The following is a 19,443-nucleotide window of genomic DNA, read 5'->3' as shown; positions in this document are numbered from 1 at the left end:
AGGGATAATGTGTCAGGGAGAGGGCTGTAGGTGGGCTCTGCCCATGACTTCTTCCTCTCCTGTAGCTTCTGTGGTTGCTTCCAGGAGTTTGGACCATCATATACGACTTGGCACTGTCCCTGCCTTTTAATTTTTTCATTACTGGAAGTTAGAATCTTTTTGCTACTCAGCCATTAAGTAGCTGTCTGCTACTCAGCTATAATTCATTCATTTTTCAAGACTTATAAGAATGCTTGTAATTTTAGTGTCTTAATGTGTATTTAACCCTCTTAGTTCTTTTTATTTTATCTATTCCTTGAGGTAGGCACCCTCAGGTTTACGTAGCCAGTCATTGTCAGTGAACTAGGAGGAAGCACAAAAAAGAATACTTAGAAATTGGGCTTTTTCTCTATTTAATTCTCCTTTCTGTTTTCCCTCTGTCCTTTGTATCCTTTTTCTCCTAAACATATTTAGTGTGATTCTCATGATTTTAATCTTTTCTGAGTAACAAGCCCCTTTGAAAATCTGATGAAAGTTATGGAACCTCTGCCCCACAAATTTCACACTCTCACATGTCACTACAGATCCTCTGAAGCCCATTCATAGGTACCCTAGAAACTTAAGGACCCCAGGTTGAGAAATATACTTTGCCATAAATAGTGATGATGTCAGAGGAAATAGTAGCCAACTGGGGAGAAATCTGCAGCAAGCATAAACCAAAGAGACCCAATGTTCCTTTCTTTTCATTTTTAATGATTTCAAACTTTGGATATGCTTGAAATTTACCAAACATCTCAAGCATATATCAAAGTAGAGAGATTTGCATAATGAATCATCATGTACTCATGATTTGGCTTCAGCAGTGAGCACACCATCTTGTTTCATCTATGTCTTCATCTATTCTCCAAATATATCAGATCATTTCATCAGTAAAAGTTTGTAACACAAGATTATTACCATACTTTCAAAAGTAATGATAATTCCTTAATATAATCAAATACCATTTAGTTGTTTAAATTTCTATGAGTGCCATATAATTATTTTTCTTTTTAAATATTTGGTTTATTTAACCATGATTCACACATTCACATTCAACCTAAATACTTTGGCTAATTGTCACTGAAAGTGGCTCTCTTTTCTTTGGCAAGACAAAGAAAGTGGATGAACAATTTATTCAGTGAATTTAGGCTGTGGTCAATCAACCTAAATTAAGAAAACTAACAAAAAACACGTAGTTTTCCAATTCAGATTTTCAGATGATTAACCTTACTCTTCATATTTTGATTTTATAGTCTTGGAGTTAAGAAATTGATCATTTCTTCCCTTCCTCCCTCCAGATTCCAATTATGTCAGCTGTTTGTGGATATACCAAATATATGAATTAATTTATCCCTGCCCTTTGAATATTAAAAACAGTGGGAAACCATAGTAATTATTCATTTTATAATATTTTTATTCATATACTTGATTTATGAGAAAATATATGATATCAAATAAAGTATTCATAAAACTAATAAATACTCATTTGTTGAAATTTATTGGATATTTACCATGTGCTGGGCATTGTACTGGCTGCTAGGTGAACATAAGACACGGTAACCACCCTCCTGGAATTTAAATAGGCGCATAAGCTACTTACAGTGGTAAACTATTATATTGGCTTTTGAGAGAACAGAAGATGAAAAACACATTATAGAAACAAAAACATTATGCTGCAGTCAGGGAATTCATGATCTAAAAGATAAGCTAGGTGAGCAAATAATAAGTCCAAAATAAAGCCAAGTTTATTTCCACTTAAAAATTATTCCTCAGGGGCTAGGGATTTAGCTCAGTGATAGAGCCTTACCTAGCATGTGTAAAACCTTGAGTTCAATCACTAATACCATAAACAAACAAACAAAAAACAAAATGCAGGGCTTTCTACATGCTCAGAAAAACAGTATACAAGAGTCTTTACCGCTAAGCTGGAACTAAAACTACTATGCAAAAAATTGTGTTAATTAAATCAAATCACCTATAGTGTTGAAGAAAACATTGAAGTTAAAGATTTATCTGGATATTTTGACTATTATTTTTATAAAATTTATAAAATTAATATTTCTAAATAAGTTATTTTACATGTATAAATTTTCTGTTCATCTGAAAATATTTCAGTATATATCTCTTTTTTTTCCCGGTATATATCTCTGAAAGGATAAATGTATAATGACATTTATCCACCATTATAGTATCATACACAGCATTTTCATTCCCTAAAAATCTGTGTTTACCTATTTATCCCTCCCTCCCCTCTAATCTACCTGGTGACCATTGATCTTTTTATTGTCTACATTATTTTTCCTCTTCCACAATGTTATATAGTTGGAATTATACAGTATATAACCTTTTTTTCAATTGGTTTCTTAGTAATATACATTTAAGGTTTCTCTATGTCTTTTTATGGCTTAATGGTTCATTTTCTTTTAGTGACTGAATAATATTCCATTATTTAGATATACCATAGTTTATTTATTGTTCACCTATTGAAGGGACATCTCAGTTACTTCTAAGTTTTCACAATTATGAATAAAAACTGTGTTCAGGTGTTTGTGTGGACATAGGTTTTTGATTATTTTGAGTAAATACCAAGCAGCACAATTGCTAAATCATATAGTAAGAATATCTTTAGTTTTGTAAGAGCATTTTGCTCTTCCATCAGCAATAAATGAGAGTTCTTATTGTTTTACACACTCTTCAGCATTTGGCATCCTGGATTTTGGCCATCCTAAGTATGTAGATAATTTTTGTGTGTGCGTGGTGCTGGAGATCAAACCCAGGTCTTCTGCATGCTAGGCAAGTGTTCTATCACTGAACCACATCCCCAGCCCTATGTAGATATTTTTTAGAAAGCTTTTAGTTAGTTGTTTGAATCAGGATCCACATAAAGCCTACACATAGCAATTGGTTCATTGCTTCTTTTAATTGTTTCTTTTAAAACTGATTCCTTTTAGTAGAGAATGGTATTTTAAGAGACTGCAGTCTAAGCCAGGCATGGTGACTCACACCTATAATGCCTCATAAAACTGAGGCGGGAGGATCTCAAGTTCAAGTCCAGCCTGGACAATTCAGTGAGAACCTATCTCATAATTTAAAAAATTTAAAAAGAACTGGGATATTGCTCAGTAGTAGAGTGCTTCTGGGTTCAATTTGAAAAAATAGATATACAATTTAGGTACTAATGACACTCATTCCTACTGGTTGATTGGTTGTGTTCCTATAGTGTTGTTTTCCATGGAACTCTGTTTTATAGTATTTTCAGTAAGTTGATATTTGAATTTAGAGGATTAATCAGATTCACGGACAATAACTTAAGATTATGTCATGGATTTTCTCTCTTGAGACATTAGCAGCCATTGAAAAATCTATGTAGGTCATTAGAGATTTCAAAATGGTGATATTATATCAAAATATTTATATCTATACCTATCTATCTATCTATATATATATATATTTTAAATCATTCCTTTTTCACTTATTGACTTTTTCATCTATGGTATGGTATAATTTATGTAGAAAATCCCAGATAAATGATCCTTTTGTGTGCACACATGTGCAGGGGTTAAACCTATGGCTTTGCATGAGCTAGGCAAATGCTCTACTGCTGAGCTATATCCTGAGCCCTTTGTTTAATTTTTAAAGTGACATTATAAACTCATGGATCTTAACATATTTGATATATTTAATCTGTGGCTATTGATGTTCAATTCTTTTAAAAAATATTTTTAGTTGTAGTTGGACACAATACCTTTATTTTATTTATATATTTTTATGTGGTACTAAGGATCGAACCCAGCACCGTGTTTAGCTAGCACTCTACCACTGAGCCAAACCCCCAGCCCCTTGATGTTCAATTTTTCCAGTATTTGACAAGGGTTCTCTTTAAATTGGCTTCACAGTTCTTTTGACATGACCCCAGGTAGTCTTTGAGTGCTTTTAAAAAATATTTATTATGACAAGATGTTTTAGACCATCTAAAGTCATTTCCTGACTCAGAACTGTGACCAGCCATTTATCCAAGGAGCTCTGATTCCTTTTAGTAGAAAATTGTATTTTAAGAGACCACAGTCCAGGTGCTAATGATACTCATTACTAGTTCATCATATGTGCTAGACTTTTTGAAGGGATAGAGCTAAAAATAAATAAACATATTAATTTAAAAACATTTAAGAATAGCCAGGTATGGTAGCCAATGCCTGTAAGTAATCCCAGTGTCTTAGGAGGCTAAAGTAGAAGGATTGCAAGTTTGAGGCCAGCCTGAGCAACTTAGTGAGACCCTATCTCAAATAAATGATAAAAATCCCTAGTACTGAAAAAATTTTTTAAAAGACTGAAATGTACCTCAGGGGTAGAGTGTTTGCCTAGCACATGAAAAGCCTTGGATTGAATCCCCCTTTTGGGGAACATGTACATTGGAATAGTAATCTGGAAATTTGAACAAGATCTAGAAGAAAGGTGAGGACTAGTGTGCTAAAAATTTTAGAGTAAGGACATATTAGATAACCAGATCCCATACAGTTTGAGCAAAGGTATGAAGGTGAGAATATGCACAGTGCCCTTGCGATCAGTCAGCCTGGCCAAATCACAGATTTGAGAAGGAAAATAGATTGGTTGCCATATCAGTTAAGAGTTTTTTGGAAGCAACTCAGGATTTAATAAGGTAGATGCTATTTTATTTTTTAACAAAGATTTATTGAACACCTACTATGTGAAAAAGCTGTGTTACATGCTGGAATACAATGTTGAGGAAGATAGTTCCTCCCTATAGGAGCAAAAAGAAACATTTAATTACTAAAGAGAATTGTGGTATACTATGAGGACATATAGATGGGGGGACCTTAGTTTAGAAGTGGGGATGAGATAAGGACATCTTCCAAGGAAGTGTATATATGATGAGATCTAATAGATGATGACTATGTATTAGCTGCCCATGGTGGAGTGGGAACAACAGGGAGAGAATGGTAGGAATGGTAATTCCAGGCAGAGAAAATAGCCCTCAGAGAAGAAGGTGGGTGTGATTCCAGCACCCCCCAAAAAAAAACTCTTTCTATGATCTAAAGGACTAAAGAGTGTAGGGTAGAATGAATGAGAAATGAGAGAAAATTTGAGAAAAATTGCAAATAGGGACTTGATAAAAATAAAGGGGAACTAATTCTCTGAAGGCATATGGTAGACTCTAAATACATGTAGAATGGATGAATAAATAAGTTTGAAATTTTTAACAAGAACTAAGAATTGATGGTACCATGGGTAGGAATAAATGAATCATGATTGTATTTTATCTTTTTTAAAAAAAATTTCATTTGTAATACTGGGGATTGAACCCAGTGCCTTGTGTATGCCAAACAAGTACTTTATCACTGAGCCATATCCCCATCCCAAGGGTACTACTTTCTAAAAAAAATTTTTTTAGCTGTAGTTGGACACAATACCTTTATATTATTTATTTTTTTATGTGGTGCTGAGGATTGAACCCAGCGCCTGGCACATGCTAGGCGAGCGCTCGACCGCTGGGCCACAACCCCAGCCCCCCAAGGATACTACTTTTGAAAGGAAGGTTTGTTTGCTTTTAGATACAAGGATTTTGAATTGCAGCATCCCAGTGCCTCATCAAGTCCTGAGCAACACAATTTAAGGCTGTGGTTGAAACTGTAAAACTCAAGGAAGACAAACAAAGAGAAAAGAACTCTTCCTTGGAGCAGAAGATGGTGACTTAGGCCTGTAATCCCATCATCTTGGGAAGTGGAGGCAGGATGATTGAAAGTTTGGGTCCAGCTTGGGCAATTTAGCAAGACCCTGTCTCAAAATTTAAAAAATAAATAAATAAAAAGAGCTGGGAGTATATAGCTCATTGGCAGAGCACACCTAGGTTCAATCCCCAGTACGGTCAATAAAAAGGAGGGGCTGGGATTGTGGCTCAGCGGTAGAGCACTTACCTAGCATGTGCAAGGCCCTGGGTTCAATCCGCAGCACCACATGAAAATAAATAAAATAAAAGGTATTGTGTCCAACTACAATATATATATATATATATATATATATATATATATATATATATATATATATATATATAAAAGGAGAGCTCTTCCTTGGAAATTAAGGTTAGAGGAAGAAGAAGATGAGCCTTTAGATGAGACAGAGAAAGCCTGATCAGGAGCAAGGAGGAGAATTTCAAGGACAGTGTAGCAAACATTCAAATGTTGCAGAAAGGTCAAGGAGACCAGTTTGCACCAAAAGAGACAATATGCTTGACAGCATTTGCAAATGCCAAATCATTATATAGATGCATAGGTGGAATAGAGTGGTGGAAAAGACACGACATCTGCAGTCACAAGACCTGGGCTCAGTTCTAGCTCTACCTTTTATCATATTCATGACCTTCAGTCAAAATTATTTAGTGTTCTCTGAGTCTCAGGATGCTTATTTATAAACTGAGAAAAAGAGTGGCTGCCATATTTGCATCTCAAAACTACTGTGAAGTTCAAATTTAAATATTTATGTAAACCACAAGCTCCCCACTCATGTATCTCAAAAGAGTCTGAGCTCAAGATACTTAAGTGTTTGAATGAATATATGTGTAGTACTATGACTATTTTTTTTGTATTTGTGTTTCAACAGAGACCAGATGAAGAAGCTGTTGTAGATCAGGGTGGGACCAGTACAGTTCTCAATATTCACTATGAGAAAGAAGAACTGGAAGGTAAGAGCTGCTGCTCTTGTTTATTAAGGGAAATTGGCAAGAGGAAGCCTGATGCAGGAAGAACAGACCTGGCTTTCCCTCAGGAGACCTAGATTTAAGTACTAACTATTTTTCATGCTATAAGACCCTGAGGAAAAATCACTTAATTTATTTTAGCCTCAATGTACTCATCTGTTAAATAAAAGCATAGCTAATAATGCCCATCCCACCTGGACAAGGATATCCTTAGGAATTAACAGCATATGATACAGTGTCTGTAAGGTTCAATCTAAATACTAATAAATAATCTATACCTTGAGAATGTGAAGTACTCAGTTCAGAGTTTAATTAATTGATTCTTGACAAGTTCCTGGAAGTATGAGTATATAGAAATTTTTAAAAGAAAATAAAATACAAATAGTTTTTAAAACTCAATTTGGCTATAAAACCCTCTTTTTTTTAAACCCCATTCACAATATTTTCTTTTCCTATTCTAACTATACCCATTTCTACTTGATGTTTCACATAAACAAGAAAAGGGAAAACAGGAACATACCTGTGACATACTCTCTAGGAGTTCATAGCTCAAAGTTATATAAAAACCTCAGTTGAAAAACCCAACTGATGGGGCTGGGGTTGTGGCTCAGTGGTAGAACGCTTGCCTAGCATGTGTGAGGCACTGGGTTTGATTCTCAGCACCACATAAAAATAAATAAAATAAAGGTCCATTGACAATAAAAAGTATATAAAAAATTAAACCCCAACTGACTCAGAAGGAAGAAAAAGGCACTTTTGCTCACTGGCTCTAATTTACTTTATTAGGATTCTTCTTCCTTTCTCTTCTCTCCTCTCTAGCTCCCCACACATGACTATCGCGATGTCCTAATGCTTTTCTTTTTTCCACAGAGCCTAGTTGGAACTTTGGCAATCATACTCATATCTAGCCATGATTCCTGAATCGTAATGTTCAGTTTTGTTTAGAAGAATCTGTTTTATGTATTCCATAAGTAGAGCTTTCTTAAGAAGTCACATTTGGCCTAAAAGTCTTTGTGACGTATCTGCAGCATCCCCTGCACAGCTGAAGGCTATGATTCAGCAACTTTCTGATGCCTTAGACAGCATGTGAAATGTTCTCTCTGTATTGCTTGTTCCTATGATGGTTTTTTCATCGAAGTTGTACAACCCTCAGAGAAAGCTTGTCCTTTGGATGGGAAGATAATGAAGGCTGACTCAGCCATGAGAACTTATGTGGGCGGCTCTATGGTGGTCAGTGGTGTTCAGGTATATCAAGGTCAAGTTTTTCAAGTTATTTTGACTATACAGATGAAAAGCCATTGTGGGTTTCAGCAAATGAGAGAAAGTAGGAGAGATAGGGGAAGGGTGTGGAGCGAGAGACTACTATTTATCGAATGCCCTTTAATTTTAGACATCAGATTAAGCACTTTATGCAAGTTGTCTTTTGCATTTTCTTAGTACTCTAGGCAGGTATCATTATCCAAATTTCACATCTGGGAAAACTGCACAGGGTCATCTAGCTTAATATCATTGGATAGAGTCCTGCTTCTTTCATTTTGGCACACTGCCTGCAAGGGAGGACAGTATCCAGCATTAAAGATCCAATTTCAGTTTTACTCCATAAGGTAGGTATTTTAATGTTGTGCCTGTCTCTTCTTCTTTGCTGATAATCCTGTTCTCTACCTTCTTATTACACCTTGGGGACATGTTGCTATTTGTTTAGTTGTCCTCTAGCAAAAGAGGTAAGCATTTATGAATACTTTTGTCTACTTGGGAATAGAATTATAGAATTATAAACCTGGGCAGGCATTCAGATCCTGAGGACTAGGCTTCATCCACAGAAGTCAGCTAAGTAATTGGCAGCAGGAATAGCATCTCCAGATGACATCATCTGTTCCTTCTACAATGCTCTATTCTGTAAAGAAGGCTGCATATGATGACAGTGTTTCTAGAGGGTAGTGTATTGGGAAATGGTCCTTTATGCATAGACCTTTCTGAAAGCTAGGATCTTTTCTATGAAAGCATTTTTTTTTTTGAAAAAGCACTACAGGAAAATAGAGGACAAATGGTACCCACTCCCTAGGCTTGATATGGTTTGAGAGCAGCTCTGAAAAAGAGAGGGAGTTGGGATTTGCTGTAGGATTGGCCATACTGTGGGGGTCACCCTTGGCTCACTACTGAGTGCATTCTTCAGATTCAGTAAGGCTGTCAGGGTGGTGGTGTCTCTTGAAGAGATGGAATAAAATCAGTCCTCGTTTGATGGAAGACAGAAATAAATTGTGTTGTGACTCAATAAGGACAGCAGAATAAAATAGACATTATTATTGCTGTGGGTAAATATGTGACTGCATGATCGATGTAATTCTACAACCTGTACACTCAGAAAAATGAGAAATTATATACCATCTGATTCAAATGTATGATATGTCAAGATCATTGTGCTGTCATGTGTAACTAAGTAAAACAAATAAAAAATAATAATACACATGCTATGATACAAAGTTCTGGCTGCAGAGAAAGTTGCAGATCTTCCTGTCCCTTTATTCAACACCTTCTACCTACATGATATAAACCATTCCCCTAACCCCATTTTCAGAACAATTTCTGTGGTTCTTCTTGCACCAACTAATTCTATCAGTAAGAGAAGTTATACTATATCATAATGTTGCCATATGTGTGTGTGTGTATAATGTATGCATGTATTATATACCATATATACACATACACACACACACACACACACACATATGTATTCAAAAGCAAACAGTAGAACAGAGTTTCAGAGATAAATGCAAGAAGAGAAATATTCCATGATATGCTTTATAGTCCCAGGGGAAAACAGGGCAGTTGCTTTAGTTAGAGGAATGTTTTTTCCATTTTTTTGGCAGGTCATTATTTTTTTTAATTAAATACTAGATTTATAAATCCTGGAACAAGTTTAACGACTTTGTAAGTTTTAGCAGATGTAAGAGCTATTTGATCACAATTATTACTTTTTAAAAAAAGGCTTACATCTGTTCTACACTTAGGTTTCCCCCTGTGATTTTGAGTCAACCTCTCAACCCATAGGAGCAGAACATCCTTTAGTATATGCTAATGGTTCTCTGTGAATGTGGGGTAAACAGTGTGAGTATACTGCATTATATATTGGTCACATGGTAATACCTATGGTTTCTATCCTGCTCCACAAGATTCAGTGCCAGCTTAATAATGCTTGTTCTATATATGTGGATAAATACTTATTTTAAAAAATACACACTAATGTTACATCTCATAAGTTTTGCTCAATTGGAATACTATTTTTGCACACAGATAGCCACAATAGACTAGTTTTGATACTGAGTAGTAAAAAAGAATGAGGAATTAGATGGGAAGAAATGGTATTTTTGTAAGTTGGTAGGAAGATGAAAGGGAAAAGACTGTGGGTAAAAGAGTAATTGAACGACTAATGAAGTGGCCACAAGATTAGTTTGGTAAAGGACTGCCAGAATCCAGTTAGATGGACTGAAATTTATTAGTGCTATATTTCTTCCTAATATGTAATTGTCATCTTTTCTGCTAAATTTCATTCAGAAAATACAAATTCCTACTTCAGAATCCCCAACCTAGAAACTGATATCTAATTTTCCAACAACCATTTGGTCCTTCTTAGCTGTGACCCCTGTTGAGCTTGTTTTCATTTCTGCCCATCTCTCTAAAAGTTTTCTAGAGGTAGGCAGAATGTCTTCCTTAAGATTTTTGTCTTCCTTGCTCCAGAAACTTGCTCCCATTATACTCAGACTCACAGAGTGGGAATTTAGATATCAAGCAAAGCCGTATATGAATTAGTCAGCAAACATTTACTGAGTACCTTCTGTGATCCTTCTCTGAAGAGATAAATAGAGATAGTTAGAACAATTGAACCATTGTGTTATCTCTAAAGAATGATCTGTCCTGAACCTTTTCTAGAAATTGAATATTAGAATCTGGACTCACCATCATCTGGACAAGATGTAGGAAGTCAATAAGGAGATCTATTCTTTTTGTTTTTACTAATAGTTACAGTGAGCTAATTAACAAACAAAATGAGATCTAATAACATTGATTCTAATACCTAATCACTACCTTCTCAATTTCTCTTTAGAATATAATTAACATTAAATAATACTAGCAAATTCCAGTGTAAGCCTAGTGGAAGTATTTGGAATGTGCTCAATGAGAAGTGGGGGTCATAGCCTGGCTTTTGGGGGCATTTTGAGGAAAGAGGAAGCCCATGGTTGAAGTAGATGAAATGAAAGACTGAATTTCATCCCTCAGTGAGGTGGTTCTTTTCCCAAGTCCAGCTGTACCTATATGTGCCAAACTTTTCAACACCAACATCACCAATTTAAGGGTCATTTGAAGTGGTTCTCTGGGATCTAATTATGTTTTTCATGGCCTATGGATTTACAATCTGCTCCTACCAGTCTTTCTGTCCTCTTTGAAATCCTTTCCTTCCATTTTCTACCTTGCTCTGGCATTACTGGATGTCATTTTGCCTTGGAACCAGCCCTGCACATTCTAGCTTAGGGCATGTGCACTTGATCTTCCCTTTCCCTAAAATAATCCTCTCCCAAGTTTTCTTTTGGCCTTACTATCTCATTATCATGACTTTCCCTCTAATCATCTTAGCTAAGGTCTTGCTTCTTGCCAGGCATTGTTGAACATGCCTGTTATCCCAGTTTCTCAGGAGGCTGAGGCAGGAGGATTGCAAGTTCAAGGCCAGCCTGGTTAACTTAGCAAGGCCCTAAGCAACTTAGTGAGACCCTATCTCAAAATAAAAAAAAAGAACTGTGGATATAGCTTAGTGGTAAAGCTTCCTTTGGTTCAATCACTAATACCAATAATAAATAAATAGTCTTTCTTCTCCATTCTACCCCCTATTACAGACACTTTGGCACTTTACCTTTGATTTTTAATTATTAATATTTGAAATAACACCTTTTTATTTTTGTAATGTCTGTCTCCCTCAACTAGAAATACATCCTGAAGACTGTGTCATTCACAATTGTATCCCCCACCTTTGGGATAGGATTAGATGACTCTAGTCTCCTGTTAATGTTACCTGGATTGATCTCAGTGGTGTACCATAAGGACTTCATTGGTATACTATAGTGGAATATTATTAATTAACAGATTATCTTCAACTTAATCATATTCATATTTTATACCCTTTATATTTTATAATGTCAGGTCTAGAATCCCGATTCTTAGCAGCTGATCTCCTTTGGCTCTATATTTTTCTCTTTATGGTACAGTGGTTGAATCCAGGGGTGCTCCATTGATGATCTACATCCCCAGCCTTTTTATTTGTTTATTTTGAGACAGGGTCTTACTAAGTTACTGAGGTTGGCCTTGAACTTGTGATTCTATTATCTTAAGCCTCCTGAGTAGCTGGTATTGCAGTTGTGTGCCAACATTCCTGACTCTCTTTTTCTCTTTATGAAGTTGTAAAATGGCCACATTATATTTAGAGATCTGACAGTCAAAAATGTGCTGAGATGTGTATGAGGCAACCTAAGACTATTCTTATACTGGAGGAGGATAAAGGTGCAGTTCCATCAGATGCTAAACATTTTATCCTCCTGCCTCTCTACAGTCTAACAAGTCTCTGACCATTTCTCATTTAGTCCTCATTGTTTCTGTTCAATTTTTCTTTATCACTTTGGAATTTAGAAAATAGGAAAGACAAAGAAAGGAGGGGGAAATAGACAAAGGGATATTAGAGCAGTACCCAAGACACTTTATCACCACTTGGAAGTGGGGCATGCTATCAAGGAAGCTGCGTGCAGTTTTAGGAAATTCCACTACTGGGAAAAGATGTATAGTTGGCAATTCTTCTCCTAGAGTCTGCCTTTCTGGGAAGTCTTCCTGATTAAGCTTTCTATTCTCAGGTTGCTAAGGATCTTCTCAATCCCCCCATGCTCTGGTTAGTGTTTCATCTACCCTAAACACACTTACTTTAGTTACAGGTTCCTTTTGTGGCATCTTTCAGATCAGAGACCCTCTTAGGTCAGATGGTATAGTCCTGAGGGAGTCCTAAGGGTTTATACTCCTAGGGGAGGCCCTTAGAAGACATTCATTCCATTTGCTGAATGTTTGTGGAGCACTGACAATGTGTAAGACCCTGTGCTAGGGATTCTGAGAGTCTGACCTAGGACCTTGAGGAGCTTGCAGATGAATAGTGACAAGATAAGACACCTGCTAGACTTTAATGCAAGGCAGAAAATAAGTGTATAAGAAAAGTGCTAACCAAGGGATCTGAGTATTTAGAGAAAGGAGGCAGCACATCTGATCAGGGAAATCAGAAATAATACTAAGAAGGAAGGTGCATTTGCAATGAATCTTGGATGAGAGAACCAACTCAGTGCCCAGAAAGCATTGGCACATTTGTAGAATAACAATTTGATTCAGGTAGAGAAGAACTGTATGAGGGGGTAGTGCACGCATCGGCCAAGGCCATGAGAAGATGGAGTGAAAACAGGCCGCTCTGTTACTGGGAGAGGGGCAGAAGATGTATATCTCTAGATTTTTTTCCCCCAGAATATTTGTTCTGTATAAGCATGGAGGATTTGCCTTTTATGTCTCTTGAGCTGATCTCTTGGAGGTCTTTTTTTTTCACATTGAATGTATAACTTGTCCTAACAGAAGAAAATATTAGAAAGGAGGCTGAGGATTCATCATGAAGAATCGTAAATTCAAAAAGATGAGCTGTGATCAGAGATGTGACCAGGAGGATTAGTTTGTAAGGTTAAATTAGTATGAGAGGCAGGAAGGAGGCCCCCTGCTTTGTTAACTTCTATGGAACAAGGAACAACTTTCATGGAACAAGGAATTGGTGAGGAAAGAGTTAGGTCGGTGAGTTCATGAAAATGATTTGATGGAAAAGGAAGGAAAAGTGGAAATTTGGGAGAAGTACAGCATTAGGAAGGTTTCCTTTTAAGATCGGGGAGGGGAGGGGGGATAGGAAGGGGATAAGAAAAGCAGCAGAATACAACAGACACTAGTATGGCAGTATATACAAACGTGGATGTATAACCAATGTGATCCTGCAATCTGTACACATGGTAAAAATAAGAATTCATACCCCACTTGAATCAAATGTATGAAATATGATATGTCAAGATCATTGTAATGTTTTGAGCAACCAAAAAAAATTAAATTGGATAAACAAAAATAAACTCATAGTATCTGACAAAATCAGAAAAAAACAAAACAAAACAAACAAACAAAAAAAAATCGTCAGAAACCTGTGGAAGGGATGGATAGAAAGGAGAGGCTGAGGATAGCTGAGGCACAGGGACTCCAGAGGAGTGAGCAGCAATGGATTGAGAGCCTGACAAAGAGAAGAGCCAGATTGAGATGGAGAAAGTTCACATGAGAGGGCCTTAGTCTTCTTGGTAAAATATAAAGCAAAGTCATCTGATCAGACAGAGGGAATGTGGATAAGGTTTCAGATTTGTAGAAATCAGGTAGAAATAAGGGGAAGACCAAGACTCTGTGTTTTGGGGGTGAGAGAAGCTCTGTAGCTAGTGATTCTGAGCTCCAGGTTTGGCAGGAAGGCTGATGAAGTCAGTAGGAGAATCAAAACAAAAAACAGGCTTATTGAAGGAATGAGGGAGTAGGGAGGATCTAGAGTGGAATGTTATTGGATCACTTATTTTCTCATGTTCCTCACTCTTTGTACAATATTTAATATTTCTCTTTAAACCCAGCATCATGCTCCTTATGATTTATAACTAGTCTTTAACTACTATTTTAGATTGTGTATTCTACAATTCGAGAAAAAAAATGCAAGACTATTCTAGAATGTATTGGCTGATGTATTTCGATATTACATTAAGCATTTTATATGCATTATCTTATTTACTACTTATGACAAGCTTATGGGTCTAAATAGTAAGCTTTTAGTATTTCTTCTAAAAGATGAATCACAGAGAGATTAGATAACTAGTTCAAGGTGACATGGCTAGCAAATAATGAAATGGAGTCTTGGATCTAGGCAGGCTCTTTTGAGCCTTAATTGTGCTCTTAAACATTTTTCTAAACTGCCTCCCTGCCAAGACTTGCCAGAATCATCATAAGAAAATTGTATTTCATTTTTAAAAGTTAGATTATCACTGTAATAATAATAACTTAAATTGTATAGGCCTTTATAGTTTGCAAGTCATATTCATGTGTCTTTTTTTTACAGGGGTTGGGGAGTTCTGAGCATGCACTCTACCACTGAGTTATATCACCAACCCCTAATGCACATTATTTCTTTTATCTTCCTAACATCCCTGTAAGGTTTGCAGCCATATGCAAGACAGAAGAAGACACCTTCATCTCTGAGATTGCTATATCTGTAGTCCTGCAAGTCTTTGAAGTTTTGTTGTTATCAAAAAACTGCAATTTTTTCTGTGATTCTTTTGCTCCTAACTATGCTAGGCTCCTTTTACTAAAGGAACTAATTCCACAGACCTTCTGCTTCTTTCCAGGTCACAGAACTCTGTATGTGGGGGTTCGGATGCCACTGGGCCGGCAGAGCCATCGGCACCACCGCACCCATGGCCAGAAGCACCGAAGACGAGGGCGGGGCAAAGGAGCCAGCCAGGGGGAGGAGGGCCTGGAAGCTCTAGCCCATGGTAACAACTTTGGGAGGGAGGGTGGGTATCCAGAAGGCTTGGTGAGGCCAAGGAGCATGTGGGAGACAAAAGCAGATGCACTAGATTCATTAGACCTTTGGTACAGTTTTCAGAGCTTGCTTTCAAGTGGAAATCCTGTAAGAACCAAAAGTATCTTCATGAAAACTCAACAGTTTAGCAACTCCTCCCTAGTTTATACAATAATAGGTAAAATCCTTTGCTAGAGAGTTAACCATTCCTTTTGACCAAATTTGTCATACTTTAGGGTTTTTATGGGATTTCTGTAAGCGGCCTTAGTTCATAAATTTTCCCTCTCATGAAACTACTTCCACAGAATAGCTTTTTCTCTGAAAATAAAGGAAAATTTCTGATCTGTACTAGGGATCCTTTTCTATACGTTCCTGAAGTTGTTAGATAAGGCAGAATGCTATTTTTGTTCTGGTTTTGAGGCTAGATGCAGATCTTTCCCTGTGATTGATTTCATAGACACACCATCTCAGCGTGTTCAATTCATTCTTGGCACTGAGGAAGATGAGGAGCATGTACCTCATGAGCTATTCACAGAGCTGGATGAGATCTGTATGAAAGAGGGAGAAGATGCTGAATGGAAGGAGACAGCCAGGTAAAAAGTCCTAAAATAACCTGGATCAAGATCTGCTTGGGCAGGCAAATGAGAGTCCTGCTTGCCTTTTCTTTTTGGGAGAAGTGATAACTGACAATGAGGATTGATTTCCAGAGTTTTCTATGAGGAATCTTAGTATTGGTCATTTTATGATGTCTCTGGTCATACCTGTTGCTTAGTGAACTTGAACATGGGATTGGTGACATACATATGTAACTTTCAGGGATTCCTCCATTTGTTTGATGGTCAGAGTAAGTTCATGGGCTCTCTTGATACTACAGGCATTATTTAGAAGATGTTGAACAGGGCCACCTTGGTTGTGACCTGGCTGAGCAGACAGCAAGCATAGGTTCAGACTTTTTCTGTAGGTAAACCATAGGGTCATTTGGGTTTTAATTCATTGACAGTCCAGAATTTTTGAGATTTTAATTTCCTCTGGGACAATTTAATCTTACAGAGACCATTGAAATTATCACTAGCCCAATACTAGATTTCCTCGAGTTGCTGTAGAGTGGTTCTGTTTGTCTGAGACTCAAGTCCCAGAAGAGTCCTCAAATTAACCAGGGTCATGTCTAGGCTCCTCTAGTAACTGGCCAGTGATCTTGACAGATGATACAAAGCCAGCATGCCTGAACTTTGGGAGGCAAGGTGGGTAAATAGCAAAATGTAGGATCAGCTCTCATTGAAATAGCTATTCCTGGATACCTGCTGTATCAAGGACATTTTCTATGGATAGAGAGTATTAAACAGAACAGCAACCTGATATCAGGTGAAAAGGCAATTATTCTCCTGCCATTCTGTCTTTGTAGACTCCTAAAGGTCACATAGAACATAGAACTAAAGATCATACAGAACACTGATTAAAAAAAGAAAAATATTGATTTATTAATATGATTTGGTAGTTTTGTCCAAGAGATATAAACTAGATCTTTTTTTAATTGTTCAGGTAATGCATGCTTATTATAGAAAGAAAATAAAGATAAGCAAAAAGAAGAAAATGAAAATTATCTATAATCCCACTACCTTAGGAATAACAAAGAATATATTTGGTATCTTATACATGTATATAATTGTATTTTAAAATTTTTCTTTAAATAAGAACAAAATTGAACTATGGTCAATATTGCACTGTTATATTGACAGTGAAAAAAGATTGCTTTTTTCACCAAACAATGTACCCTAAACATATAGATCAGATTTTACAATGTTCAATATGACTATTCAGATATTTTTCTCTCTTGAAAATTCTTCACTTTCTGTCTTTGGCATCTAGTTATTTGTAATGCTTTTAGGTGGCTGAAGTTTGAAGAAGATGTTGAGGATGGGGGAGAGCGCTGGAGCAAGCCTTATGTGGCAACCCTCTCATTGCACAGTCTCTTTGAGCTAAGGAGCTGCCTCATCAATGGAACTGTCCTTTTGGATATGCGTGCAAATAGCATAGAAGAAATTTCAGGTAAGGTTAGTGAAAAAGGAATGCTTGTGTATGCTTTAGAGGGAAGAATAGTGGTGGTGTGTCCTTAGGCAAATCATAGCCTTCTTGACCTCGATGTACTCAGCAGGGGGAAGGGTTAGCTACTCTATTTCTCAGGCTTATTATGGGATTCAGATGACACAGCGCTTAGTCTTACATTTGCTGGTTCATTTGACAAACATTTATTTTGTATATATTATACACTTCATAATGTGTGAGGCCTAGGGTTATACAGGTAAGATTGTTTCTACTTTTAGGGAGCGCATCTTTTAGTCAGGTAGTGGCTATGGAATCAGCAATTAAAGTAAGTGCATCAACAAAGACATGCTTAAGAATAATTAGGTCAGTAGTAAATTGCCCCTGAGTTAAATGCTTAGTACCCTCCTCCAAAAGAATAATTAGAGAAAGGGGCAATGGGAGTTGTGCAGAGAAGAGGGAGTTAAAGAGAATCAAAGGTTTTAAAATATGGCATCTAGAAAAGATATGTAGGAAATCAAGCCATAGTATTCTCACATTTTCAGTAAGATGTGAAGGGGAGATCCATGTCTTATGGAGTTTTCCTGGTGTAATTGGATGTTAATTTACTATGTTTTGGTATCACAGTTGGAGAAACACCTAGGTATTCTCACTTATGGGGACTTTCCCCTCAAATGGGCTTTGTTTAGCAAGACAAGTTAAATAAAGATGTTTTCATGCCTTTCTCCATTTCAAGAATCTAAGTAATTCTGCAGTCACATGGGACCCAAGTGAAGGGTCAGCTGTGATGGAATCCTGTGTCTTTCTCCTTTCAAAGGAGGTGCCCCAGAAGTACCAATGATTGTGAAAAATGGAATTCTTGTGTTAACTACTGTGTTCACGTCTACATTTTGTTCACTTTTGGTTAATGCCTGAAATACAATGATGTCCCTTAAAAGGTTACGTTTATCTTAGGTAGAAGAATCCCTGGGAATTATTGAAGTTATAACTCCATGTAAACAATGAGGCTATATTGGAAATATTTTTGGCAGGGTAATGACCTATCAAGTTTTGCATATTAAAGAGATAATGACAACAATATGGAAGGTGAATTGAAGGGAGAAATGCGTTAGACTATTGTAGTAGTTCAGGTGAGACTACTGCACTATGATGGTAGTAGGGGAGGAAAAGGAGTGAGACAATTTCTGGTGAAACTGGGCATGTAGAACTGATGAAACCCATTTGACAGATTAGTTGAGTTCTGAAAGAAAGAGAGTTAAGGATTCTGACTTAGGTGGTTGGGTGACTAGAAAAGAAGCAGGTCTATTGGAAAAGAGAGTGGGTTTGATTTTGTACATATTGATTTCCAGACGTGTGTGGAACATCTAGATGGAAATGTCTAGTGGGTAATTGGAACTTCAGTGTCATGCTTAGGCGAGAGATCTGAACTAGCATATAGTTTTAGGAGTGATAAGTTCATAGGCAGCTGGTGCTTAAAGTCTTAGAGGTGGTTGAGATTATTAAAGGAAAGGAAGATCAGAAACTGGGAACCTTCAATGGGTAGCATAGCGGGCTTGTGTATATTAGAATAAAAAAAGTTAGCCAAGGAGTCGGAGAAGGAGTGCTCAGAGAAATGGGAGAAGAATCAGATACTGGCCATAAAATTTGTATTAGTTTCCTAAGATGGCTGTAACAATTTCCACACAAACTTGGTAGATTAAAACAATAGACTTTATTCTTTCACAGTTCTGAATGCCAGAAGCCCCAAAATCAAGATATAGGAAAGGCCATACTCTCTCTGAAGGCTTTTACAGGGAAATCTCACCTTGAGATCCTTAACTTCATTATATCTGAAAAGACCCTTTTAAAAAATCAGGTAACACTCATAGGTTTGAGTGGGGCAGTTGGGACATAAATCTTTTGAGGGGCTACCATTCAACCCATAACAAAAACTAAGAGAGGGGAGAGTTTTATATATCTATGTCAAATCTTTAGAGAGGTCACCCCACCTGATGGCCTCAGTTTGAGTGTTCTTATGAAT

General features: G+C 36.9%; 1 protein-coding gene across 3 annotated transcripts in view; it reads left to right on the top strand.

Annotated features, from left to right (window-relative positions):
• Slc4a8 (solute carrier family 4 member 8) overlaps positions 1-19,443 on the top strand; it is a 71,968-nt gene that overhangs the window by 7,668 nt on the left and 44,857 nt on the right. For all 3 annotated transcript variants that reach the window (XM_021726171.2, XM_021726172.3, XM_078014676.1), the window contains exons 2-5: positions 6,634-6,715; positions 15,208-15,354; positions 15,841-15,976; positions 17,269-17,429. In XM_021726171.2, coding sequence (XP_021581846.1) covers positions 6,634-6,715; positions 15,208-15,354; positions 15,841-15,976; positions 17,269-17,429 — 526 coding nt within the window. The remainder of the gene's footprint in view (positions 1-6,633; positions 6,716-15,207; positions 15,355-15,840; positions 15,977-17,268; positions 17,430-19,443) is intronic.

This window comes from Ictidomys tridecemlineatus, chromosome 6, assembly GCF_052094955.1.
Source record: "Ictidomys tridecemlineatus isolate mIctTri1 chromosome 6, mIctTri1.hap1, whole genome shotgun sequence".
NCBI classification, from domain to species: Eukaryota; Metazoa; Chordata; class Mammalia; order Rodentia; family Sciuridae; genus Ictidomys; species Ictidomys tridecemlineatus.
The sequence above is the reverse complement of the archived record's forward strand: the minus strand, read 5'-3'. Positions and strand labels throughout refer to the sequence as shown.